Below are 14,077 nucleotides of genomic sequence, written 5' to 3'. Positions count from 1 at the left end.
CAAGAGGACTTCAAACTCTAATCTTGAAGAGTAACTTGGCCTCCTTTTCCATCAAGGGTGAAAATTTACAAATCCTATCAGACCCTTCTCTTCTCAGCTCCTTCTGTTTTTTCTGCTTCTGAATACATATCCCAAGAAGATGTCCTTACATGAATCCAATCCTAAACTTCATTCAACACATTATGCTTTAGTATGCCACACGATCATGTTGGATCACTTGTAGCAATTTTATCTTTCCAAAATTATGATGATACCAAGACTACTAGGTTTTAAAAACCCTATGTCCAAAGAATTTATGTGCAAATTGTCTTGCTATGTATCAACAAGATAGTTGTTCCTCCGGTTGCTATGTCAACAAGGTGATGGTAGGATGCCTTCAGAGGAGAGGATGAGATCATGCCATTCCATTGTCCTCCACAACAACCCACAGGTATCTGAAACTTGAAAAAAGGTTTAAATTTATTTCTCATTATAACCTCAATCATGGGATTATAACCATTGTCATTCGGCAATTAATGTGCAAGGGGTGCTCAATGTAGAAAATTGTTGTACCATTCGGAGTATAAGCCAACTTGAGACTTTGCTTTGTGATTCCTCTAGAATGGGATTTTGAATGCTGCAAAGATTGTCAGAAGATGATGTTGAAGGATCATTTGAGTGATTTACGAACCTCATCCAACATCTGGCTAAACAATTTATTTTCATTTTGTTATTGTCAAGGAAATGAGGATTCTAGAGAGAGCACATTCTGTTGTACATATTGACCATCCAAAATTTTGAGGTTATCGTATATCTAAATATGCAAGTAAACTTCTTTGCAACTACTAATGCAACATCTTCTGAGTCAGGGATTTCGAAGCATATGTAACGAACTATGCAAAGACGGACCAGTGTACTTCCATGCAAGGATTCTTCTGGCTGTCTTCTGAGACCTCTTAAACAATGGTAGCAATAGGAGTAGATCCGACGTTTTGAAGGAACTAGTTCTATTCAAGGGAAGTGTTTTTCCAAAACATTATTACGATCTTAAATAAAACTTCTAGACCTTCTTTCAGATGAGTTGAATCTAAGCTTTAATAGAATTCAGACCTTTAAATTTCATCAGACGTCCTTGGCCTTCCTTACCAAAATTTCCTTATTCATTTGACCTCTGCAAACTTAGATAATCTCGGCCTGAGGCACTTTGGACTAAGGCCTAACCTTAAGAATCTCAACCTTTCAACTTTCTTGGCCTACTGAGACAAACTAGGATACTTCGGACTTTACTAAGTAGTATTATGATCAAATAAACTTCAGCACTATGAATCTCGGCTTCATGTTTGTACCATCTGAGATTAGGCTGATGGCATACTCCTTATCATAGAGATCTGAGGGTTCTCTCAGAGTATGCTGACTTGATAAGGTTGCTTTGTCCACTGAGGCTCTCGGCCTTGGTCATAGATGCTTAGTATACTTACGATCATGTCAGAACAAAATATCACAAGATTATGCTCAAGACTTCTTCTTGTAAACAATGTAAGCTCCAATGATTCTGCCTTATGAAAGATTTTACACCAAAACAAAATTGTAGGTTGACTGTGATATTTCGTTTTTCTTAGGTCACCTGTGAAGTCACTTGGCCTTCTATCATTTGCCCTGAGGCCTTTTCGGCCTACCTAAGATTATCTCTGAGGCCTTTCGGCCTTATTCAATCAGACTGAGATATCCTTTTCAGCCTTCTTGTAATAAGACTGAGACATAGTGTTTTGGACTTCCAAGAACACAAACAATCTCTGGTATATATTTCAAACTGTGATATTTAACTAGGACTCAGACTTTTGGCCTTAACAGTTTATGGATATTTCATCGTTGACTTGGAATCTACTTCTGCTTCTAGGGCTAGAGACAGAATCAAGCCTTAGAGAATAATAATGAGGACAACTTCTTCTTCAAGGCTTCTCTTGTCTTTGATCCCATGTTGATTTTTTTCGAGAGGTCTTCTAAACTGATAATTACTTCTAATGATTTAATTATTATCATATTCTTATCCATCATTAAGCAATTACACAAAAGACGTTAACAATATGAATATACCATATATGACAGTAAGATCATGAAGAGATAGCCAAAGAATTTACACTGGGAAACCCAACAACATTTTCCGTAGAGAAATTCGTTAGTTCAACAAGAGACACACCTAGATCATCTAGTCAAACCCGTCCATTGCCTCCTTGTCAAGTGATAAGTCTGCCCAACAATCTTTCACTGATCTGATCTGCTAGGGCATAAATTCAATCTGCTACCTTTCCTCAGAAATTCGGTCCTGCACCATCTTAGAGATTTGGTTTGCTGCCTTTCCTCAAGAATTCGATCCTGCACCTTCCTTAGAGATTCGGTCTTCTAGATAATCTCCTTCTTTGCCTCAAATCCAACTGCTTCGCTTGCCTCAGATTAGCTTCTTTACTTGCCTCAGACAGATTGAGTTTCTTGCTTGGGAAGGAAGTTGAATGCCTCATATATAGAGTAAACTGGCTGGTCAAATGGGTGCCCTTATGACTGGGCTAACTTGACTAGGAGGAGGGCTGACTTGGCTTCTTTGGAACCAAAAATTCAAATATCAAAAATTAATTTTTCCCTTTAAAAACCGACATGAAGAATATGTCATATATTTTTCTCTTTTGACAAAGTCATGAAGAACATGCATTATTTATCATTTCAAATACATCAAGAGTTAGAATATTAATTATGAAGACTGACCATAGCTACAAATTCAACAGTTACCCCTTAAAGATGTAGTTATTGTTCATCAGGATTGGGATATTCAAAGTTCCTTCCATTTGATTTGCTCATACATCAGCCAAGAACTGGGTGAGGGCTAATGAGGGGGTAGAGCTTGGGCTAGGCTTTTTTCCACATACTTTATTATATCACAGTCAACTTTTAATTTTTTGCATTTTATCATTCTGGATCGTGATTTGTCTTTTCTGCTGCATCAACCTTCTAGGGCAAAGATTCCAAGCCCCTACTCAAGAATGAGGAAAGCAGGGAACCAATACTGGCGACAGAAAACAATCAACTCAAAGATGGGATGTGGATACAGTCGATAGGTGAAAAGTGTTAAGTATGGATTGCCATGGACAAACAATGTCAATCAGTGCCGCCTATGTGTGCCCCTCCTGGCTAGTGGAAAGAAATGACTCAAGAAAGGTTACACTAGGCTAGGGGCAGCGGATAACCACCAAGGTGAAACATGGGAACAAGAATACAACCGAAAGTGTTCAATCATCCAATTCAACCTGTGACACATACTATAATGCCCTTAAACATCAAATTAAAGTGCTTGATTACAAAAGTGGTTAATGTACCTTACAGTGGATGATCCACCTTCATCTGATAAGCAAGCTAAATGTCATAAAGCACTGACCAGATCATGGCTGGAGGGCCTTTGAGGATAGCTATCGGTAAATCATCATAGGGCTGCCAGAATGGGAAAACTTTTCTCCTAGGGTTTACCCACTTAGGTGGGTAACAGTGCCCTATATGTTTTGTGTTTTTGTTGTTATTTTTATCTTTAAATTTTGAGCTTCAATACTACCATATTTCTTTTCTTTAGTTTCAGTTACTCCTGTAGTTCTAGTGGTAGTGTCATTTTGAATGCAGGCAGATTGCAAGTTGGTACTTCAAATTTGAGATTTGGGCAAACAGTGAAGTGAGTCTGTTGGTCACCACTAGGAATCACTAGAGAGATAACAGAGACAGTGATGCTGAAAACCTTAAAAAGTATTAGAGCTTAAAATTTGAGATTTGGGCAAACAGTGAAGTGAGCCTGTTGGTCACCACTAGGATCACTAGAGAGATAACAGAGATAGCGATTCTGAAAACCGTAAAAATGAACATGTGATCAGTCACCAAGGAAGATTTGGATAAAAGGCTCAAGTTTGGCAAGGACATGAGAATGCCTTAAGAGGAAACATTGAGAAGGGCACAAGGGGAACACTGAATGAGATACTTGCATATGTGAATCAAGATCAAAACTGACACCAAAACTCTCTGCAGAGCGATGGTTCTTCACATGTTATTTAGTACGTCTTTAGGGAGGATAAAGACAATGGGAAGACAAAATGCCAACCCCAAAGTCTATTATAACCTTAAAATAAAGATCCTGCTTTATGATTTCCAGGGTAATGTTGAAGTGCATATGTTGTTGAGTAAGATCAAGCTATCATTTCAAGTGCAGGGCACACATAAGCAAGAAAATAAGTTGAATACTGCCCTTCAACACCAATAAAGAGAGATGGATCACTGTAAACCACATCGAAGATTTTGGGGAGTTTACAGATATAACAACCTAGAGAGAAAATCAAAACTTGGAGAAACCTTACAGGTGGTCATGTGATGCACCTATTCCAGAACAAGATGTCTGAAGAAGAGTAAACAGAGATTTGAAGTTTTGGATTTTGAGTTGAGACTTGCTGCTGACATAGTGTAAGACATATAAATATTGAACCCATGGTTAAAGATCAGAACAGAGGTAAGGTTGTTTGAGCCCGGTGCTTTAGATAAAGCCATTATTCTAGCTAGGATACTAGAAAGTCATATTTTACTTTTAGAAAGGTTATTCTTCCTTCAAGTAGGAGGGTTTATGAACAACCTGTAAACCTTAGCCAACTAATAGTTCGGAAAACTCCCTCCTAGGGTCAAATTCATGTGACATGTGCTCTCAGTCTTGGTTTAAAGGACTTGTTTGTTCCTATACAATATAGATTATCTTGATACTTTTTTGCAGTGTTCCACGGGGATGCGTCCCCCAGGGTGGGGTGCATGCACCCCACGATTCCCACGCACTTGGAATGGGGGGATGCCTAGGGAAACATTTCCCCACGTCCCCCTTTTGGGGAGAAGCGGGGAGACACAGGGGAAAACGTTTCCCTAGTGTAGGGGAAGCGTCTCCCCAAAAGGGGTGCTTCTAGGCGCACCCCCCTCAAAATGGGGTGTGCCTAGAAGCACCCCTTTTGAGCTTCAACAACTTTTGTGTGGGGAAGCCTAATATTCAATCCTATGGCCCTATTATCGCTTTGCAATTCATGCTAATGTTAAATTCTTAAAGTAAAAGGATGAAAATGAAAGATAAAGGAGAATGTCACTTTTACTTAAATTTTTAACATCACTATGAAATGACTCCGGGTGTTTGAGAGTGGTTCCGACCTCATTGGATTTCATATGGAAAAAGTAGAGTTTTAGATTTCACTTGAAAGCTAGAGACTTAACAGTTTTTTCAGGATTTGGGGATCAGGGGGATTGCAACATTTCCATTGGATTTTGTCATGTAAGAGGGTATGGAACTAGTATTTAATCAAGAGCACCAAGCCTTCTATGTACCTTGATGTTAGTGGCATTGGTTATCGAACTCCTCTGTCGTGACCCTACTAAAAATGTATCCATAACTCAAATAAAATCTTGACTTGACATGCTATGTTTTTTCTATCATATTTTAATGCTTAGAGGGAGATGTTGATGATGAAGATCCCAATATAGGTATTGATTTTGATGATATGTAGGTATTTGTTGTAGCATGATTTTTTCTGGATGCTAGAGGCCATCTAGAGCCTGTTTGTTGATGTATTTTCGGTTCAGAGATGGATTGCACTTGATACTATTTTGGTTATGTGCACCCTTACATGCTATATAATTGAGTATATTTGCTTATTCGTGTATAAATGGTTTGGATTCATATGGATGTACATTGTACATTAATACATATGTTTTTCTTTAAAATTTAAATATTTTAGGTGTTTTTGGTAGACCAGTTTTTTGGTCAATTTTTTTATTGGTTTCGGTCCAGTTCTGACCAATTCTCAGTTCAAAGGGTTTTTCGGTTCGATCACTGGTTCAGTTCCAATAACATTGGTAACTATTATAGTCTATTTTGCTTAGTAGTTAGTACTAATTAGATTCTAGAATGATGAATGATGAATTTAAATTTTAAATCAATTTACATTCTAGAATGATGAATGTTATACAACAGTTTGACCCCCTCATCAGCTCAGAGGGGAAAGACATGATAGCCGAAGCAAAGACCAAGATCACATGACTTGTTTCCACACTAACGCTGGCTATGCACTGACAACCGGCTTTATAAAGCTTCTCTGCAAGCCTAAGGGTGCGTTAGTGACCCATCTAACTCTAGTTGCTAGTTCGGGAACAACGTTAGTGGACCCTAATGAAGTTCTAAGGATCTAGGAGCAAATATCTAGATATATATGAGTCAATTCGCTCCTTTGACCCTTTGACCTTCATTAGGGTCCACTAATGCTGTTCCCGAACTAGCAACTAGAGTTAGTTGGGTCACTAATGCACCCTTAGGCTTGCAGAGAAGCTTTATAGAGCCGGTTGTCAGTGCATAGCCAGCATTAGTGTGGAAACAAGGCATGTGATCTTGGTCTTTGCTTCAGCTATCATGTCTTTCCCCTCTGAACTGATGAGGGTGTCAATTTGCTGTATAACAATTAATGATGAATGATAAATTTAATTTTTAAATCAATGTAGATTCAAGAATGATGAATGATGAATATGGGTTAATGTATTTCATTATTGAATCTCATGGTGTATGGATGAATGATGTATGTACCAGTATGAACGATGAATATCAATCCATGCATTTCATTATTTAATTCAATTATGTATGGATCAAGATATTTATGCTTTCATTATTGAATATGAATTTGAATTTTCTATATATATTATATATTAAAAATTATATACCCCGATGTCTCCCCATCCCCCCTAAAATTTGAGGGTACTCCTACACGTCCCCCTTGTGTGTCTCCCCGCACCCGCATCCCCCCATCCCGTACTCATGGTGGGACATTGCTTTTCTGTTCGAGTTATATGGAGTAACAAGGTGTCATTATCCCATTCCTTAAGAGATGGTTCAAAACTCACCCAAAATAGTCAAGCATATCACACTCACATATTGACATCAGAGCTAAAAATTGGAATCTTTTATTGTTTAAACTTTAAACTAATGTTGTTGTGCTTTACTGTCATTTTTTGAGTTATGTCTGAATAACTGTAAATTTATTTTATTCCAAGGAAAATTTTGCGGGTAAACCCAAGGGGATGCTTCCCTACATTTGTGGATGACATCCTTGTAAACCTGCAAGTATAGACTACTGTGCCTCACCTGGGGGCATGGAACTAGCCACCTAGCGACTACTGGTTGAGCTAACCACTTGGGCTGCTGTAAAGTTATTTTATTTGCATATACACACTTTTCCTGTCTGCTAAAAGATAAAGAGATTTTGATGTTTCAAGGTTTACTGTTAGGCAAAACTGATAGGTTAATTCATAATGTTTCAATTTGTGAAAAGATGGCAGTGACTGCAAATGACACCAGCTCTGATTCAGTTGTAACAAGCGGGCAACGGCAGCAACTCTCACCGCAACATCCTCCATACAGTGTAAGTACCTCCAGGTGAGTATTCGTTAGGGGATAACCTTCTCTTGGTTAATGTCCTGCAGTCTGAACTATGCTGAATTGAGTTTTGTCAGGGATGAATATATATGTGATTTTGTCTTGTAGTGTGAATCACGTTCATTTCAATTTTCAATTAGCTGTTTGCAGGTTGTTTTTCATAGCAGAGGAGACATTGACAGAGTTTCTAGCAAAAGCTACAGGAACTGCTGTGGACTGGATCCAGATGCCTGGGATGAAGGTTTCTGCCATGATAAAATTTATTTATTTTACTATCACGATCCTTCATTATAAAGGTTTTAGACTATGTCTTCAGTTGTCATGTATTAGATGCATATGGTTGCTCATCTTGATGCTTAATAATGTTATGCCAGCCTGGTCCGGATTCCATTGGTGTGGTGGCTGTTGCACATGCTTGTGGTGGAGTGGCTGTGCAAGCATGGGGTGTTGTTAGTTTGGAACCTTCAGAGGTGATTTTGATCATTGTGCTTGCTTAGCTGTAGACAGACCTTTTATTTATATGTGATGCAAACCCAGTGGAAAAGAAAATATTAATATTTTGTCAAGTGATGGCTCGCTAGTCAATATCATATATGGCTTGCTAGTCAATCTTCCTATCAAAGTAATGATTCTATTGCAACTCACAAAAGGGCATAAACTTTTGATTTTTATCAGAAAATTGCTGTAATAGCTGCGTGCTACTTTGCAGTGAGACCCTCAATGTTGGTCACTCACACAGTATTACTGATGTGGCAGATTGTTAATACTCTTAAGTATGTTCTGGATGAATTTATAATATATATATTGGACAGTGAGTAGAAAGCAACATGTCTGTCATAGATATTAGGTGTTAGATATTTCATATGGGATCTTGAGGCCAGTACTAAATCATTTCTTATGATTTATTTTCACAAGTTGTATATAACAACCTTTGTATCCAGATGTATTGAAAGTTTTAAGGTACTGATTGATGGCTTACAAGAAATTTACTGAAACATTAACTTCACTCAGGTAGCTGAAGCCTTGCGAGATAAGGTATCTTGGCTTTGTGACTGCCGGCAGATGGAGGTTCTGGGGACTTTTGATTCAACTGATGGACGGAAATTGGAACTATTACATACACAGGTTCCAACTGTTTTTTGTAATTAGACAGCTCCTTTACTGTTACTACTAAAATGTGGAGACTATGTATTGATATATATTATATTTCTCTCTTATATGATCATTTCTGTCTATATTAGAGTGTTGGAGTATTTGGAAAATGACAGATAATTTGTATTTATCAGCCATCCTAATGTTGTTTTATAGATGTATGCTCCAATAACTCTTGCATCACCAAGGAGTTTCTATACATTACGATATACCTCAAATTTAGAAGATGGGAGCTTGGTGGTATGAATCACAAACATCTCTCTTCCGTAGTTTAAGCAATTGCAGCATGAAATACTCTATTTTTGGCTATGTTTTCACAAAACCTCACATGCTCACCTTTTTGTTATTTTTCATGTCAAATATCTTAGATTTGTTGTTTATTAATTGGTTTTTGTCAAAACTGGAATGCTGAAGATCTGTGAAAGATCTCTCTCTGCTGCTCAAGGTATGCCTATGGTATCACAGTCTCAAAGCTTTGTGCATGGTGAACTCTTATCTAGTGGGTATTTGATCCGACCCTGTGAAGGCAGAGGAGCATTAGTCATCATGGTTGATCACAGGAACTTAGAGGTATGCTTTCTTTGTACTTCACTCTTTTGACTATTGTTTGGTTCTTATCTATTGGGATTAGTGGATTTGTTTCTGAGGTTGGCAGGCTTCAAGTGTCCCTGAAGCACTTCGTCCCTTATATGAGTCATCTACATTCTTTGCACAGAAGATGACAGTTGAGGTAAACTCATATTGATAATGATGTTTCTATCTCTTATGTCTAAACCATCAATTTAATTTACTTCGAAATTTATCTATTGAGTTCTAAACAATAGATCCCTTTGTTCAGGCTTCTTATCATCTTCAAGGTAAAGTTCAACCGGAAATGATTTCCTTATCAAAAAAACTCCAACAGCCATGTAATGTACGATCATACAGTCAACGGCTTTGCAGGTAGGCTTTAAGAAATGTTAGGATTCATAATGCTAGTCCAACAGGTGGATTTCACATCAGATGTAGCTTTCCTATTGTAGATAAATATGATCAGTTTTATAACCATATGAGTTTTATGATCAGTTTTATGACCATATTTTAGATAAATATGATCAGTTTTTATGACCATATGAGTTTTGAAATCATTTGCAGAGGCTTTAATGAGGCAGTCAACACATTACCTGATGATGGCTGGATGTCATTGTCCAAAGATGGGCTGGGGGATGTCACTATTTGTGTAAAGTCTTTGTCAAATTGCAGAAACCAAATGTCATCGTCAAATAGCCTATGTTCAACAGACATGGGCATCTTGAGTGTAAAAGCTTCCCTGCTTTTACAGGTTCAGAACACTTCCAGTAAATGTCTGGTTAAATAATTGATTTTGTAAGATGTATGTGGAGTAACTGGAATTGAATGTGAAGATACTGGAAAACTTTGTGGGCCTTGTGGAAACTTCATTTTAAAATCTAATGTGATGTTTGAGATGAGCTTGACAGAAGAACTATCAGTAATTAATAATCATTTTTGTGGCTCTCAGGAGGTTTCTCCTACAATGCTAGCCCGTTTTCTGAGGGAACACCGAACTGAGTGGATGGACTATGAACTTAATTTCAATTATAAAGCATCTTTTTGTCAAAACACACAAACAGCAGGATTGCATGGCAGCTTTAGGCAGGTCTCCTTGCCTTTGACCCAGTCTGCTGATCAGGATGAGGTGGGCACTAGTTAGATTCGAGAAGGTCTTTATTGAATCTGTAATGTGGGTATATCTCTAATTGATCTCGCAATTTGGTATTCTGATTTTATAGACCTTGGAAGTGATAAAATTGGAGAGCACTGGAGAAGAGACCAACATTAAATCAAATGAAACATTTATTCTCCAGGTATTTCTATAGATTTTTTTTTTTAACTTTTCAAGGTTTGTAATAAACGATTTCAATTTGCAAATTGATTTAATTTTTTTTTCCTGATTATAAGCAATGACAGCTATTTTTTGAGAACTTAATGTTTTGGATCCTCTAAAAGCTAATATGTTTTATGTCATCAATGGATTTTTAAAGCTATGTAATGGCATAAGTGGGACAACTGCCAGTGGGTGGGCACAGCTTGTGTTTGCACCAGTTGATGCATCACTATCTGATGAGCTTCCTTTACTCCCATCAGGTTTTCGTATTATAACTATCAATAATTACAAGGTAACCCTCTTCAGTGACTTGAAAATTTTGGTTTAGATGTGTCTGTACTCAATAATTTTGGGACATTCTGATATCTGGTTGTAATTGCAGGATCAGTGCTGTCTCTCCCGAACATTAGATTTGACCTCACATTTAGAGGGTGGATCTGAAGGCTGTAGATTTCATACAGCTGGAGATCCTGATGTTTTATGTTATTCATCAGTACTAACTGTAGCATTTCAGTTCAATTATGAGGCTCAAATACGGGATCTTGTGACAGTAAAGGCACACCATTACGCTCAAAGGGTTCTGGAATTTATTAGAAAAGCTGCAGTTCTAATCATGCCTGCTTGTGAAACTTCACAGAAAGGGAGAAATCCATCTGTTTGCAGTTTGGAATCTAAAATATTGGTTTATCACATTGTACAGAAATATAGGTATGCTATGTATTGTTTCTTATCTACTAGTGCCTATCAGACGCGTCTTCTTGTCCCTCTTCTTTTAAACTTTGTCATTTATTATGATTGCAGAAATTTCTTTGGTATGGACCTGTTCAAAACAGAGACAGCTGTAAATGCTGATATTTTATTCAAAGCCTTCTGGAACCACAAGGATGCAATAATCTGTTGTACTTCCAAGGTACTTAATATGTATCTGTTTCTTTCGATCAAGAGGTTTGAATCAGTTACTGCACCGGCTTTCTTGTAGTCAAATCATTCTTTGATGGACATTTGTACTGAAGCAAATAGAGTAGAAGATAAATACCCAATTGAGATTAATTTTTTTCTTCTTGTTTGAATCCAAGTTGATATCCTGTTTGTTTTGAGATAAGTGTTTTGACCATAGATGCAATAGAATCGGCATGTCATATATCTGTATACTAGAATTGAAAATAGGGGTGAACAATATTTATACAAGAAAGGAGATGATACTAGAGTCGAGGTGTGTCCAAGGTCAAGTACACATGATATTGTTTAAGCTGAAGTCAGACCACCGGCATTACTATTTTCCTCTGAACAAGCAAAAATTCAAAAGCTGCAACATTCAACCTTCAATTATCCTTCTGTAACTTGACACGCCATGTGTAAATAGGCCTTTTTTTTTTCCTCAGGAAATTCTTCCTTTTTTCCCTAGAATTTCTAGTGTTAAATAGTTTTTGTGCTTAGCAGTTATTCTCTTGAATGCATTCATTGAGATTTGGTCAGTTGTACTTGTAGGCCTCACAGTTGTCTATGCCCGTGTGCTAATTGTCTTTTTTGATTGTCGTCTCAAGCGGCACTTGGTTGTTGGTTGCTCACCAACTCCCTATTCCATGACATAATGCCCATCTTAAATCTTTAAAGTTTATGCAAGTGGAAATTTATTGCCATAAGGCAGGGTTTGTCTGCTAAAAGTGTTTACGCTTAGCACTCCTGCTAGGGAATCCCCTCTTTGTTCAAATTTATTTCTCAAAGGCTCTCATTCCTTGTTTCTATGAGATCATGGACGGATAACTTTAGCTTCTTGTAGATAATGAACTATGACATATGGAATCTCAAATGAACTTAGCCACTTATCTATATAACTTTGAGCTTGCTCTGAAGATTCTTAATGTTCAAAATTAGATAGTGTGTTTCACTGGAATATTGCTATAAATTCTGTACTTTTCGCGAAGTTCAATATTTATGTAGGAACTTCTTTAGGTTGCACAAGTTTGTAGGTGCAATTTGAGCCACATGCCATACTGCCACACTCTAGATGACCGCTGGGTGGCAACATTGTCTTGTTTGGTTTCAGAATCAACATGAAGTTCAAACAAATTTTCATGCTTACATATTGCATGTTGGCTTGCTATTGTTCTAGTTATCAGATGTGCCAACTGCAACATTGTTGTTTTACTTGAAATGTCATTTTGGATAGGTTTAAACATCTTGTGGATCTTTTCTGATACACAGTTATAATTTGCTTATGATGTCTGTGATGGCCAGCATATCCCGGAATATGTTTTTGCAAATCAGGCAGGTCTAGACATGCTGGAAACAACTGCGGCATCTTTGCCAGGACTTCCATGGCTCAAAACAGTTCCCGAAAATGAGAAACAGGCTGCTTACAAAGACTTGCTTCAAGTCCTGCAACAGGTGGATAGAAAACATATTGCACAATGGCAGCAACATTAGCTCCATACCTTATGTAGTCTGCACCAATGCATAGTAGTGCTCATATCTTTTCAGTTCTCGTTGCTTTTGTGGCTAAGAGTGTGTTTTGTCTTTTTTTTCTCCAGGAATACTCCTACATGCCAGCAGGTATTCGGATCTCTAGTAATGGAAGACCTGTTGCTTATGAGAGAGCAATGGCTTGGAATGTTTTAGACAGCGATAACAGCATTTGCGTTGTCACAGTCATGTTTGTGAATTGGTCATTTTTAACCTGACTTGTAGGATGCAAACCTCTGCATATAAATGCAATAGTTTACATTGTTAATGTGATCTTCTGCCCTACTGTATGTCATTAGCTTCTCTTTATAGGGCTTCATCCTACACCAATACAGGTGAAGCAAAATGAGCAAGTAAAAGAATGCAAATATTATCACTCTGCTGTTGGTCCGGGTACTTGCTCATATAGCTATCATGATGAATGAAACATTAGTAAGTTCTCATAGTGATAGAAATAATATAGTGAATAAATTGTTGCAAGTGATGATGTCGAGGGTGCCAATATGATTCTACGCCATCAATGTTTGATATTTATGCCAAACAATTTTTGAATTTCAGTCTATTGGTTGTTCCCGTAAACAGAGCAGGCTGTTACAGATAATTTTGGCAGATTTCCTTTTTTTTGTCAAAACAAAGGTTGTAATTTCATGCTTTCCAGAATCCATACTTCATATGCAAGCAGAGACCAGTAGCAAAGGGCAGAGGGAAAAGGATAAATGTGAATGACATGGAGAGTAGATTTTGATGGCTTCCATTTTTGTAAGTTGTATTTCAAATTCATATGTTTTAGGGAGTCTTCAAAGTCCATGGCTTGTAATTCAGTCGGAACATAGAAAGAAATAAAACTGTATGTAAATGACTAAACTAAGCCAATCAATCAAACATGATAGTAAAACTCAACAAAGCCAAATGTCATAATGCATAATGCATTCATTTCAAAAATGGTACTAAAGGACCAAAAACAATATAATAATTATTTCCAAAGATTGCTGTAAAGAACCAAAACAAATAAGAATATCAACAAAAAAGGGGTAAATCCTAGACCAACCGAAGAGGAGGGAAAATAAGAGAAGTAATGTGGACGCTGAATAATTTATACCAAGCTGCTAGAAATCCATGAGCAT

At 37.4% G+C, this 14,077-nt stretch overlaps 1 protein-coding gene across 1 annotated transcript in view; it reads left to right on the top strand.

The window, feature by feature from the left end:
* Positions 1-13,532, top strand: part of LOC149225119 (homeobox-leucine zipper protein ATHB-15-like) — a 79,024-nt gene extending 65,492 nt beyond the window's left edge. Inside the window, exons 3-18 of the mRNA XM_089376922.1 lie at positions 7,350-7,453; positions 7,604-7,694; positions 7,828-7,923; positions 8,465-8,578; positions 8,762-8,845; positions 9,020-9,175; positions 9,261-9,335; positions 9,444-9,547; positions 9,740-9,926; positions 10,125-10,301; positions 10,396-10,470; positions 10,648-10,782; positions 10,873-11,198; positions 11,292-11,400; positions 12,729-12,878; positions 13,022-13,532. Of these exons, the coding sequence (XP_089233048.1) occupies positions 7,350-7,453; positions 7,604-7,694; positions 7,828-7,923; positions 8,465-8,578; positions 8,762-8,845; positions 9,020-9,175; positions 9,261-9,335; positions 9,444-9,547; positions 9,740-9,926; positions 10,125-10,301; positions 10,396-10,470; positions 10,648-10,782; positions 10,873-11,198; positions 11,292-11,400; positions 12,729-12,878; positions 13,022-13,171 (2,133 nt within the window). The 3' untranslated portion in view covers positions 13,172-13,532. The remainder of the gene's footprint in view (positions 1-7,349; positions 7,454-7,603; positions 7,695-7,827; positions 7,924-8,464; positions 8,579-8,761; positions 8,846-9,019; positions 9,176-9,260; positions 9,336-9,443; positions 9,548-9,739; positions 9,927-10,124; positions 10,302-10,395; positions 10,471-10,647; positions 10,783-10,872; positions 11,199-11,291; positions 11,401-12,728; positions 12,879-13,021) is intronic.
* The last annotated feature ends 545 nt before the right edge of the window (positions 13,533-14,077 follow it).

The sequence above is a fragment of the Pinus tabuliformis genome, chromosome J, assembly GCF_031772625.1.
Source record: "Pinus tabuliformis cultivar Carrire ecotype Pingquan chromosome J, CPIR1, whole genome shotgun sequence".
In the NCBI taxonomy this organism is placed as follows: Eukaryota; Viridiplantae; Streptophyta; class Pinopsida; order Pinales; family Pinaceae; genus Pinus; species Pinus tabuliformis.
Note: the sequence above shows the minus strand (reverse complement) of the source record. Positions and strands in the feature narration are given on the sequence as shown.